The sequence below is a fragment of the Oncorhynchus gorbuscha genome, unplaced genomic scaffold (genome assembly GCF_021184085.1).
Source record: "Oncorhynchus gorbuscha isolate QuinsamMale2020 ecotype Even-year unplaced genomic scaffold, OgorEven_v1.0 Un_scaffold_8687, whole genome shotgun sequence".
NCBI lineage: Eukaryota > Metazoa > Chordata > Actinopteri > Salmoniformes > Salmonidae > Oncorhynchus > Oncorhynchus gorbuscha.
Window position 1 is genome coordinate 1 of NW_025751808.1, and position 12,615 is coordinate 12,615.

At 51.3% G+C, this 12,615-nt stretch overlaps 1 protein-coding gene across 1 annotated transcript; it reads left to right on the forward strand.

Annotated features, from left to right (window-relative positions):
- Window positions 1–252: 252 nt before the first annotated feature.
- Window positions 253–12,234, forward strand: LOC124029995 (gamma-crystallin C-like; the record flags this gene model as incomplete). Its single annotated transcript, XM_046341523.1, has 5 exons — window positions 253–303; window positions 1,736–1,857; window positions 9,895–10,030; window positions 10,474–10,613; window positions 12,066–12,234. Coding segments are annotated over 5 exons (603 nt in total), but the record flags the coding sequence as incomplete, so codon positions are not given.
- Between the last annotated feature and the right edge of the window lie 381 nt (window positions 12,235–12,615).

A 12,615-nucleotide genomic window follows, 5' to 3' on the forward strand; every position in this document is an offset into this window, starting at 1 on the left:
CGTGTGCGTAAATGCATGTGTGTGTGTGTGTGTGTGTGTGTGTGTGTGTGCGTGCGTGCTGTGCGTGCGTGCGTGCGTGCGTGCGTGTGCGGTGTGTGCGTGTGTGTGTGTGTGTGTGTGTGTGTGTGTGTGTGTGTGTGTGTGTGTGTGTGTGTGTGTGTGTGTGTGTGATAGCTGGCGAAGGTGCTGTGAACCAAAGTCATGTCACGGTTCATGTGTTTAACGAGAGGTTCCTCCATCCTGTCTCCGCAGCAAGCTGGGTCTGTGCTCCAACGTGCCTTCTACGGGTCCAGTGGGAGAGTGGTAGGTCCACGCGTGTGATGCCCTCATCCAACACACAAGATAACAGAGCTGACTTTTAAATCAGCTAATCAGAGCCAAACCGTTTACATATGTCAAAATTTACATAGAGATTACACGTCAATAAGGTAGTTATTTCATAGAGATGTACCACGTCAATAAGGTAGTTATTTCATAGCAGACCATGTACCACGTCAATAAGGTAGTTATTTCATAGAGATGTACCACGTCAATAAGTTAGTTATTTCATAGAGATGTACCACGTCAATAAGGTAGTTATTTCATAGAGATGTACCACGTCAATAAGGTAGTTATTTCATAGAGATGTACCACGTCAATAAGGTAGTTATTTCATAGAGATGTACCACGTCAATAAGGTAGTTATTTCATAGAGATGTCTTCACGTCAATAAGGTAGTTATTTTACAGAGATGTACCACGTCAATAAGGTAGTTATTTCATAGATGTACCACGTCAATAAGGTAGTTATTTCACAGAGATGTACCACGTCAATAAGGTAGTTATTTCATAGAGATGTACCACGTCAATAAGGTAGTTATTTTATGAGATGTACCATGTCAATAAGGTAGTTATTTCATAGAGATGTACCATGTCAATAGTTAGTTATTTCATAGAGATGTACCACGTCAATAAGGTAGTTATTTCATAGAGATGTATCATGTACCATGTCAATAAGGTAGTTATTTCATAGAGATGTACCACGTCAATAAGGTAGTTATTTCATAGAGATGTACCACGTCAATAAGGTAGTTATTTCATAGAGATGTACCACGTCAATAAGGTAGTTATTTCATAGAGATGTACCACGTCAATAGTTAGTTATTTCATAGAGATGTACCATGTCAATAAGTTAGTTATTTCATAGAGATGTACCCACGTCAATAAGGTAGTTATTTCACAGAGATGTACCACGTCAATAAGGTAGTTATTTCACAGAGATGTGCGTCAATAAGGTAGTTATTTCCTAGAGATGTACCCGTCAATAAGTTAGTTATTTCACAGAGATGTACCACGTCAATAATTGGTCTTTAACGAATGTACCATCAGCCGTTGAATTATTCCGCAAGAGATGTACCACGTCCAATGGTAGTTATTTCATAGAGATGTACCATGTCAATAAGTTAGTTATTTCATAGTACCATGTCAATAAGTTACTAGTTATTTCATAGAGATGTACCATGTCAATAAGTTAGTTATTTCATAGAGATGTACCATGTCAATAAGTTAGTTATTTCATAGAGATGTATTATGTACCACGTCAATAAGTTAGTTATTTCATAGAGATGTAGCACGTCAATAAGTTAGTTATTTCATAGAGATGTCCCACGTCAATAAGTTAGAGAGAGTTGTTCATATTTACTTAGTGGTTGTTGTTGATGATGATGTTATTTTGTGTGTTGATATTGTGTTGTCAGGTGACCCTTTTCGAACAGCGTAATTTTGCCGGCAGACGTCTGGACCTGAGTGCCGACTGCCAGAAACTAAGCGAAAAGAACTTCCCAGAGAGATGCAACTCTGTGCAGGTGGAGAATGGAGCGTAAGTATGTTAGGGCTCTGTGGAGATGGAGGGTTAGGGATCTGTGGAGAATGGAGCGTAAGTATGTTAGGGCTCTGTGGAGATGGAGCGTAAGTATGTTAGGGCTCTGTGGAGATGGAGGGTGAGTGGGTTAGGGCTCTGTGGAGATGGAGCGTAAGTATGTTAGGGCTCTGTGGAGATGGAGGGTTAGGTGGGTTAGGGCTCTGTGGAGATGGTTAGCTCTGTGGAGTGGGTTAGGGCTCTGTGGAGAATGGAGGTAAGTATGTTAGGGCTCTGTGGAGATGGAGGGTTAGGGCTCTGTGGAGAATGGAGGGTTAGTGGGTTAGGGCTCTGTGGAATGGAGGGTTAGTGGGTTGGGCTCTGTGGAGATAGGGTTAGTGGGTTAGGGCTCTGTGGAAATGGAGGGTTAGTATGTTAGGGCTCTGTGGAGATGGAGGGTAGGAAGTATGTTAGGGCTCTGTGGAGATGGAGGGTTAGTGGGGTTAGGGCTCTGTGAGAATGGAGCGTAAGTATGTTAGGGCTCTGTGGAGATGGAGGTTAGTATGTTAGGGCTCTGTGGAGAATGGGCGTAAGTATGTTAGGAGCTCTGTGGAGATGGAGCGTAAGTATGTTAGGGCTCTGTGGAATGGAAGCTAGTGGGTTGAGCTCTGTGGAGAATGGAGCGTAAGTATGTTGGGCTCTGTGGAGATGGAGCATAGAAGTATGTGCAGGCTCTGTGGAATGGAGGGTTAGGGCTCTGTGGAGATGGAGGTTAGGCTCTGTGGAAGATGGAGGGTTAGGGCTCTGTGGAGATGGAGAGGTTAGTATGTTAGGGCTCTGTGGAGATGGAGGGTTAGGGCTCTGTGGAGATGGAGGTTAGGGCTCTGTGGAGATGGAGGGTTAGGAGCTCTGTGGAGATGAAGGGTTGTATGTTAGGAGCTCTGTGAAATGGAAATTTAGGGCTCTGTAGTGGAAATTTAGGAGCTCTGTGGAATGGAGGGTTAGTAAATGTTAGGGCTCTATGAGAATGGAGCGTAAGTATGTTAGGGCTCTGTGGAGAATGGAGCGTAAACAAATGTTAGGAAGCTCTATAGGAAATGGAGGGTTAGTATGTTAGGGCTCTGGTGGAGAAATGGAAGCGTAAGTATGTTAGGGCTCTGTATGGAAATGAAGGTAAGTAAATTTAGGAGCTCTGTGGAATGGAGCGTAAATGTTAGGGCTCTGTGGAGATGGAGGTTAGGAGCTCTGTGGAGAGATGGAGCGTAAGTATGTTAGGGCTCTGTGGAGATGGGGAGGTTAGGGCTCTGTGGGAGATGGAGCGTAAAGTATGTTAGGGCTCTGTGGAGATGGAGGGTTAGGGCTCTGTGGAGAATGGAGCGTAAGTATGTTAGGGCTCTGTGGAGATGGAGCGTAAGTATGTTAGGGCTCTGTGGAGATGGAGCGTAAGTATGTTAGGGCTCTGTGGAGATGGAGGGTTAGGGCTCTGTGGAGATGGGAGCGTAAATATGTTAGGGCTCTGTGGAGATGGAGCGTAAGTATGTTAGGAGCTCTGTGGAGATGGAGCGTAAGTATGTTAGGGCTCTGTGGAGATGGAGGCGTAAGTATGTTAGGGCTCTGTGGAGATGGAGCTTAAGTATGTTAGGGCTCTGTGGAGATGGAGGGTTAGGGCTCTGTGGAGAATGGAGCGTAAGTATGTTAGGGCTCTGTGGAGATGGAGGGTTAGTGGGTTAGGGCTCTGTGGAGATGGAGGGTTAGGGCTCTGTGGAGAATGGAGGTTAGGGCTCTGTGGAGAATGGAGGGTTAGGGCTCTGGAGTGGAGGGTTAGGGCTCTGTGGAGATGGAGGGTGAGTGGGTTGGGCTCTGTGGAGATGGAGGGTTAGGGCTCTGTGGAGAATGGAGCGTAAGTATGTTAGGGCTCTGTGGAGATGGAGGGTTAGTGGGTTAGGGCTCTGTGGAGATGGAGGGTTAGGGCTCTGTGGAGAATGGAGGTTAGGGCTCTGTGGAGAATGGAGCGTAAGTATGTTAGGGCTCTGTGGGATGGAGGGTTAGGGCTCTGTGGAGAATGGAGGGTTAGTGGGTTAGGGCTCTGTGGAGATGGAGGGTTAGTGGGTTAGGGCTCTGTGGAGATGGAGGGTTAGTGGGTTGGGGCTCTGTGGAGAATGGAGCGTAAGTATGTTAGGGCTCTGTGGAGATGAGGGCTAGTGGGTTAGGGCTCTGTGGAGAATGGAGCGTAAGTATGTTAGGGCTCTGTGGAGATGGAGGGTTAGTGGGTTAGGGCTCTGTGGAGATGGAGGTTAGGGCTCTGTGGAGATGGAGGGTTAGTGGGTTGGGGCTCTGTGGAGATGGAGGGCTAGTGGGTTAGGGCTCTGTGGAGAATGGAGCGTAAGTATGTTAGGGCTCTGTGGAGATGGAGGGCTAGTGGGTTAGGGCTCTGTGGAGAATGGAGCGTAAGTATGTTAGGGCTCTGTGGAGATGGAGGGCTAGTGGGTTAGGGCTCTGTGGAGAATGGAGCGTAAGTATGTTAGGGCTCTGTGGAGATGGAGGGTTAGTGGGTTAGGGCTCTGTGGAGATGGAGGGTTAGGGCTCTGTGGAGATGGAGGGTTAGTGGGTTAGGGCTCTGTGGAGATGGAGGGCTAGTGGGTTAGGGCTCTGTGGAGAATGGAGCGTAAGTATGTTAGGGCTCTGTGGAGATGGAGGGTGAGTGGGTTAGGGCTCTGTGGAGATGGAGGGCTAGTGGGTTAGGGCTCTGTGGAGATGGAGGGCTAGTGGGTTAGGGCTCTGTGGAGATGGAGGGTTAGTGGGTTAGGGCTCTGTGGAGATGGAGGGTTAGGGCTCTGTGGAGATGGAGGGTTAGGGCTCTGTGGAGATGGAGGGTGAGTGGGTTAGGGCTCTGTGGAGATGGAGAGTAAGTATGTTAGGGCTCTGTGGAGATGGAGGGCTAGTGGGTTAGGGCTCTGTGGAGATGGAGCGTAAGTATGTTAGGGCTCTGTGGAGATGGAGCGTAAGTATGTTAGGGCTCTGTGGAGATGGAGGGTTAGGGCTCTGTGGAGATGGAGGGTTAGGGCTCTGTGGAGATGGAGGGTTAGGGCTCTGTGGAGATGGAGGGTTAGTATGTTAGGGCTCTGTGGAGATGGAGGGTTAGGGCTCTGTGGAGATGGAGGGTTAGGGCTCTGTGGAGATGGAGGGTTAGGGCTCTGTGGAGATGGAGGGTTAGTATGTTAGGGCTCTGTGGAGATGGAGATTTAGGGCTCTGTGGAGATGGAGGGTTAGGGCTCTGTGGAGATGGAGGGTTAGTATGTTAGGGCTCTGTGGAGAATGGAGCGTAAGTATGTTAGGGCTCTGTGGAGAATGGAGCGTAAGTATGTTAGGGCTCTGTGGAGATGGAGGGTTAGTATGTTAGGGCTCTGTGGAGAATGGAGCGTAAGTATGTTAGGGCTCTGTGGAGAATGGAGCGTAAGTATGTTAGGGCTCTGTGGAGAATGGAGCGTAAGTATGTTAGGGCTCTGTGGAGATGGAGCGTAAGTATGTTAGGGCTCTGTGGAGATGGAGGGTTAGGGCTCTGTGGAGATGGAGCGTAAGTATGTTAGGGCTCTGTGGAGATGGAGGGTTAGGGCTCTGTGGAGATGGAGCGTAAGTATGTTAGGGCTCTGTGGAGATGGAGGGTTAGGGCTCTGTGGAGAATGGAGCGTAAGTATGTTAGGGCTCTGTGGAGATGGAGCGTAAGTATGTTAGGGCTCTGTGGAGATGGAGCGTAAGTATGTTAGGGCTCTGTGGAGATGGAGGGTTAGGGCTCTGTGGAGATGGAGCGTAAGTATGTTAGGGCTCTGTGGAGATGGAGCGTAAGTATGTTAGGGCTCTGTGGAGATGGAGCGTAAGTATGTTAGGGCTCTGTGGAGATGGAGCGTAAGTATGTTAGGGCTCTGTGGAGATGGAGCGTAAGTATGTTAGGGCTCTGTGGAGATGGAGGGTTAGGGCTCTGTGGAGAATGGAGCGTAAGTATGTTAGGGCTCTGTGGAGATGGAGCGTTAGTGGGTTAGGGCTCTGTGGAGATGGAGGGTTAGGGCTCTGTGGAGAATGGAGGGTTAGGGCTCTGTGGAGAATGGAGGGTTAGGGCTCTGTGGAGAATGGAGGGTTAGGGCTCTGTGGAGATGGAGGGTGAGTGGGTTAGGGCTCTGTGGAGATGGAGGGTTAGGGCTCTGTGGAGAATGGAGCGTAAGTATGTTAGGGCTCTGTGGAGATGGAGGGTTAGTGGGTTAGGGCTCTGTGGAGATGGAGGGTTAGGGCTCTGTGGAGAATGGAGGGTTAGGGCTCTGTGGAGAATGGAGCGTAAGTATGTTAGGGCTCTGTGGAGATGGAGGGTTAGGGCTCTGTGGAGAATGGAGGGTTAGTGGGTTAGGGCTCTGTGGAGATGGAGGGTTAGTGGGTTAGGGCTCTGTGGAGATGGAGGGTTAGTGGGTTAGGGCTCTGTGGAGAATGGAGCGTAAGTATGTTAGGGCTCTGTGGAGATGGAGGGCTAGTGGGTTAGGGCTCTGTGGAGAATGGAGCGTAAGTATGTTAGGGCTCTGTGGAGATGGAGGGTTAGTGGGTTAGGGCTCTGTGGAGATGGAGGGTTAGGGCTCTGTGGAGATGGAGGGTTAGTGGGTTAGGGCTCTGTGGAGATGGAGGGCTAGTGGGTTAGGGCTCTGTGGAGAATGGAGCGTAAGTATGTTAGGGCTCTGTGGAGATGGAGGGCTAGTGGGTTAGGGCTCTGTGGAGAATGGAGCGTAAGTATGTTAGGGCTCTGTGGAGATGGAGGGCTAGTGGGTTAGGGCTCTGTGGAGAATGGAGCGTAAGTATGTTAGGGCTCTGTGGAGATGGAGGGTTAGTGGGTTAGGGCTCTGTGGAGATGGAGGGTTAGGGCTCTGTGGAGATGGAGGGTTAGTGGGTTAGGGCTCTGTGGAGATGGAGGGCTAGTGGGTTAGGGCTCTGTGGAGAATGGAGCGTAAGTATGTTAGGGATCTGTGGAGATGGAGGGTGAGTGGGTTAGGGCTCTGTGGAGATGGAGGGTTAGGGCTCTGTGGAGATGGAGGGCTAGTGGGTTAGGGCTCTGTGGAGATGGAGGGCTAGTGGGTTAGGGCTCTGTGGAGATGGAGGGTTAGTGGGTTAGGGCTCTGTGGAGATGGAGGGTTAGGGCTCTGTGGAGAATGGAGCGTAAGTATGTTAGGGCTCTGTGGAGATGGAGGGTTAGTGGGTTAGGGCTCTGTGGAGATGGAGGGTTAGTGGGTTAGGGCTCTGTGGAGATGGAGGGTTAGGGCTCTGTGGAGATGGAGGGTTAGTGGGTTAGGGCTCTGTGGAGATGGAGGGCTAGTGGGTTAGGGCTCTGTGGAGAATGGAGCGTAAGTATGTTAGGGCTCTGTGGAGATGGAGGGCTAGTGGGTTAGGGCTCTGTGGAGAATGGAGCGTAAGTATGTTAGGGCTCTGTGGAGATGGAGGGCTAGTGGGTTAGGGCTCTGTGGAGATGGAGGGTTAGGGCTCTGTGGAGATGGAGGGTTAGTGGGTTAGGGCTCTGTGGAGATGGAGGGCTAGTGGGTTAGGGCTCTGTGGAGAATGGAGCGTAAGTATGTTAGGGCTCTGTGGAGATGGAGGGTGAGTGGGTTAGGGCTCTGTGGAGATGGAGGGTTAGGGCTCTGTGGAGATGGAGGGCTAGTGGGTTAGTGCTCTGTGGAGATGGAGGGCTAGTGGGTTAGGGCTCCGTGGAGATGGAGGGTTAGTGGGTTAGGGCTCTGTGGAGATGGAGGGTTAGGGCTCTGTGGAGAATGGAGCGTAAGTATGTTAGGGCTCTGTGGAGATGGAGGGTTAGGGCTCTGTGGAGATGGAGGGTTAGTGGGTTAGGGCTCTGTGGAGATGGAGGGTTAGTGGGTTAGGGCTCTGTGGAGATGGAGGGTTAGGGCTCTGTGGAGAATGGAGCGTAAGTATGTTAGGGCTCTGTGGAGATGGAGGGTTAGTGGGTTAGGGCTCTGTGGAGATGGAGGGTTAGTGGGTTAGGGCTCTGTGGAGATGGAGGGTTAGGGCTCTGTGGAGAATGGAGGTATGTTAGGGCTCTGTGGAGATGGAGGGTTAGGGCTCTGTGGAGATGGAGGGTTAGTGGGTTAGGGCTCTGTGGAGATGGAGGGTTAGGGCTCTGTGGAGATGGAGGGTTAGTGGGTTAGGGCTCTGTGGAGATGGAGGGTTAGTGGGTTAGGGCTCTGTGGAGATGGAGGGTGAGTGGGTTAGGGCTCTGTGGAAATGGAGGGATAGGGCTCTGTGGAGATGGAGGGTTAGTGGGTTAGGGCTCTGTGGAGATGGAGGGTTAGTGGGTTAGGGCTCTGTGGAGATGGAGCGTAAGTATGTTAGGGCTCTGTGGAGATGGAGGGTTAGTGGGTTAGGGCTCTGTGGAGATGGAGGGTTAGTGGGTTAGGGCTCTGTGGAGATGGGCGTAAGTATGTTAGGGCTCTGTGGAGATGGAGGGTTAGTGGAGTTAGGGCTCTGTGGAAGATGGAGCGTAAGTATGTTAGGGCTCTGTGGAGACGGAGGTTAGCGGGTTAGGGCTCTGTGGAGAATGGAGCGTAAGTATGTTAGGGCTCTGTGAAATGGAGGGTTAGTGGGTTGGGGGCTCTGTGGAGAGATGAGGGTTAGTGGGTTAGGGCTCTGTGGAGATGGAGGGTTAGGGCTCTGTGGAGAATGGAGCGTAAGTATGTTAGGGCTCTGTGGAGATGGAGGGTTAGTGGGTTAGGGCTCTGTGGAGATGGAGGGTTAGTGGGTTAGGGCTCTGTGGAGATGGAGGGTTAGGGCTCTGTGGAGAATGGAGCGTAAGTATGTTAGGGCTCTGTGGAGATGGAGGGTTAGGGCTCTGTGGAGATGGAGGGTTAGTGGGTTAGGGCTCTGTGGAGATGGAGGGTTAGGGCTCTGTGGAGATGGAGGGTTAGTGGGTTAGGGCTCTGTGGAGATGGAGGGTTAGGGCTCTGTGGAGATGGAGGGTTAGGGCTCTGTGGAGATGGAGGGGTTAGTGGGTTAGGGCTCTGTGGAGATGGAGGGTTAGTGGGTTAGGGCTCTGTGGAGATGGAGGGTTAGTGGGTTAGGGCTCTGTGGAGATGTAGGGTTAGGGCTCTGTGGAGATGGAGGGTTAGGGCTCTGTGGAGATGGAGGGTTAGGCTCTGTGGAGATGGAGGGTTAGGGCTCTGTGGAGATGGATGATAAGTGGAGTGGAGCACCTCCAGTGACATTAATATGTCACTGCAAAAAGACACGCATTCTGTATAGAAAACTGTGGATTATATCACATTGAACAGGAATACCTGTTTACTTCAAAAATACCAATTTCATTCAGAACAAACGTAAATCAAATAGAATAATCAAATAGAATAGAATTCCGAGCAATAATTTATTTTCAGTGTCATTGCAGTAATTCAGTTCTGGCCAATCATGTTCTTTCACAATTACATTCTTAATGTGTTCATCCTAAGACATATAGATGTATCTTGTCCCTAGTTTTCCCCTCCACCACCCTGTTGTTGTCTGCAGTCATTGTTCCACTGTTCAGAGGTTGTGTCTATGTGTGTGTGGTTCAGATGGGTGGGCTACGAGCAGGAGAACTTCAGAGGTTGTCTCTATGTGTGTGTGTGGTTCAGATGGGTGGGCTACGAGCAGGAGAACTTCAGAGGTTGTCTCTATGTGTGTGTGTGGTTCAGATGGGTGGGCTACGAGCAGGAGAACTTCAGAGGTTGTCTCTATGTGTGTGTGTGGTTCAGATGGGTGGGCTACGAGCAGGAGAACTTCAGAGGTTGTCTCTATGTGTGTGTGGTTCAGATGGGTGGGCTACGAGCAGGAGAACTTCAGAGGTTGTGTCTATGTGTGTGTGGTTCAGATGGGTGGGCTACGAGCAAGAGAACTTCAGAGGTTGTCTCTATGTGTGTGTGGTTCAGATGGGTGGGCTACGAGCAGGAGATCTTCAGAGGTTGTGTCTATGTGTGTGTGTGGTTCAGATGGGTGGGCTACGAGCAGGAGATCTTCAGAGGTTGTCTCTATGTGTGTGTGGTTCAGATGGGTGGGCTACGAGCAGGAGAACTTCAGGGGACGTCAGTACCTGTGGGACATGGCAGAGAAGGGAGAGTACAACTGCTACGACAAGTGGTGTGCCCAGGTGGACCATGTCTCCTCGGTGCGCTCAGTCAAACAGGTGAGATGGAGAGGCATAGGAACACACACACACGGACAAACAAACAAACATACACACACACGGACAGACAGACAGACAGACAGACAGACAGACAGACAGACAGACAGACAGACAGACAGACAGACAGACAGACAGACAGACAGACAGACGAGACAGACAGACAGACAGACAGACAGACGAACAGACAGACAGACAGACAGACAGAGAGCAGACAGACAGACGAGACAGACAGACAGACAGACAGACAGACAGACAGACAGACAGACAGACAGACAGACAGACAGACAGACAGACAGACAGACAGACAGGGGAAATACTCTCAAACTAAAATGACTAGCCACTAGTTTCTGTTATTGGCCAACCTGGTACAATTATACCCCTGAGGACGACCCACACAGACTGGGACAAACACACACACTAACCCTCTGTATCGTCTCTCCCAGGACTCGTCTCCTGCCCGAGCCCATCTGTTTGAGAGGGCTGGGTTCTCTGGTAAGAGGACAGAACTACAGGATGACATCCCCAACATGATGACTCGCTACAGTCTGAACAGGGCTGCCTCTATCCGTGTCCTGGGAGGGGCGTAAGTACCCCTCTATAATATACAGTCTCAACAGGGCTGCCTCTATCTGTGTCCTGGGAGGGGCGTAAGTACCCCTCTATAATATACAGTCTGAACAGGGCTGCCTCTATCCGTGTCCTGGGAGGGGCGTAAGTACCCCTCTACAATATACAGTCTCAACAGGGCTGCCTCTATCCGTGTCCTGGGAGGGGCGTAAGTACCCCTCTATAATATACAGTCTCAACAGGGCTGCCTCTATCCGTGTCCTGGGAGGAGCGTAGGGAATAGGGCTGCCGCTATCCTCCTAGACCTACCAGGTCCAGATACCCAGCTCAGAGGCAAATGGCACCCTATTCCCTACATAGTGCACCCTATTCCCTACATAGTGCACCCTATTCCCTACATATTGCACCCTAATCACCCCATTTCTTTTTCTGTCCCTGCCTTGCTTCCTTCCTTCCTGCCTGCCTGCCTGCCTGCCTGTCTGTCTGCCTTCCTTCCTTCCTTCCTTCCTTCCTTCCTTCCTTCCTGCCTGCCTTCCTTCCTTCCTTCCTGCCTTCCTTCCTTCCTTCCTTCCTTCCTTCCTGCCTGCCTGCCTGCCTGCCTGCCTTGCTTCCTTCCTTCCTTCCTGCCTGCCTGCCTGCCTGCCTGTCTGTCTGCCTTCCTTCCTTCCTTCCTTCCTTCCTGCCTGCCTTCCTTCCTTCCTTCCTTCCTGTCTGCCTGCCTTCCTTCCTTCCTTCCTGCCTGCCTTCCTTCCTTCCTGCCTTCCTTCCTTCCTTCCTGCCTGTCTTCCTTCCTTCCTGCCTTCCTTCCTTCCTTCCTTCCTGCCTGCCGTCCTTCCTTCCTTCCTTCCTGCCTGCCTTCCTTCCTTCCTGCCTGCCTGCCTGCCTGCCTGCCTGCCTGCCTTCCTTCCTTCCTGCCTGCCTGCCTGCCTGCCTGTCTGCCTTCCTTCCTTCCTTCCTTCCTGCCTTCCTGCCTTCCTGCCTTCCATCCTTCCTTCCTGCCTGCCTTCCTTCCTTCCTGCCTGCCTGCCTTCCTTCCTGCCTTCCCTGCCTGCCTCCTTCCTTCCTGCCCTGCCTACCTTCCTTCCTGCCTTCCTGCCTGCCTGCCTGCCTTCCTTCCTTCCTTCCTTCCCTCCTTCCTGCCTCCCTGCCTTCCTTCCTTCCTGCCTTCCTGCCTGCCTGCCTTCCTGCCTTCCTGCCTGCCTACCTTCCTTCCTGCCTTCCTGCCTGCCTGCCTTCCTTCCTTCCTTCCTGCCTGCCTTCCTTCCTTCCTTCCTTCCTTCCTGCCTGCCTGCCTGCCTTCCTTCCTTCCTTCCTTCCTGCCTGCCTGCCTGCCTGCCTTCCTTCCTTCCTTCCTTCCTTCCTGCCTTCCTTCCTTCCTTCCTGCCTGCCTGCCTCCCTCCCTCCCTCCCTCCCTCCCTTCCTTCCTTCCTTCCTTCCTTCCTTCCTTCCTGCCTTCCTGTCTCTTCAGCTGGGTGGTGTACCAGGAGCCTAACTACAGAGGTCCCCACTATGTCTTGGAGAAACGTGACTACAACAACGCCTCTGACTGGGGCTCCCAGAGCAGCACAGTGGGCTCCATGCGACGTGTCGCTTCAATAACTAACCAGCCGACTCCTGAGTAGCGCAGCGGTCTAAGGCACTGCATCTCAGTGCTTGAGCCGTCACTACAGAACTGGTTCGATTCCAGGATGTATCACAACCGGACGTGATTGGGAGGCGACCCATAGGGGCGGAGCACAATTGGCCCAGCGTCGTCCGGGTTAGGGCTTGGCGGGAGGCCGTCATTGTAAATAAGCATTTGTTCATAACTGACTTGCCAAGTTAAATAAAGGTTTAAAAAAATATAAGAAAACCCCCTGTAAGCCCCCCTAACCTCATAACCCCCTGCCCTAATCCCCTAACCAACAGGAGGACTCCACACCAGCCCCCTTCCACCTGACACACACACACACACACACACACACTCTGTCAGCTTAATACACACACATTATGCAAAACTACCAGAAAACTATTTTAAT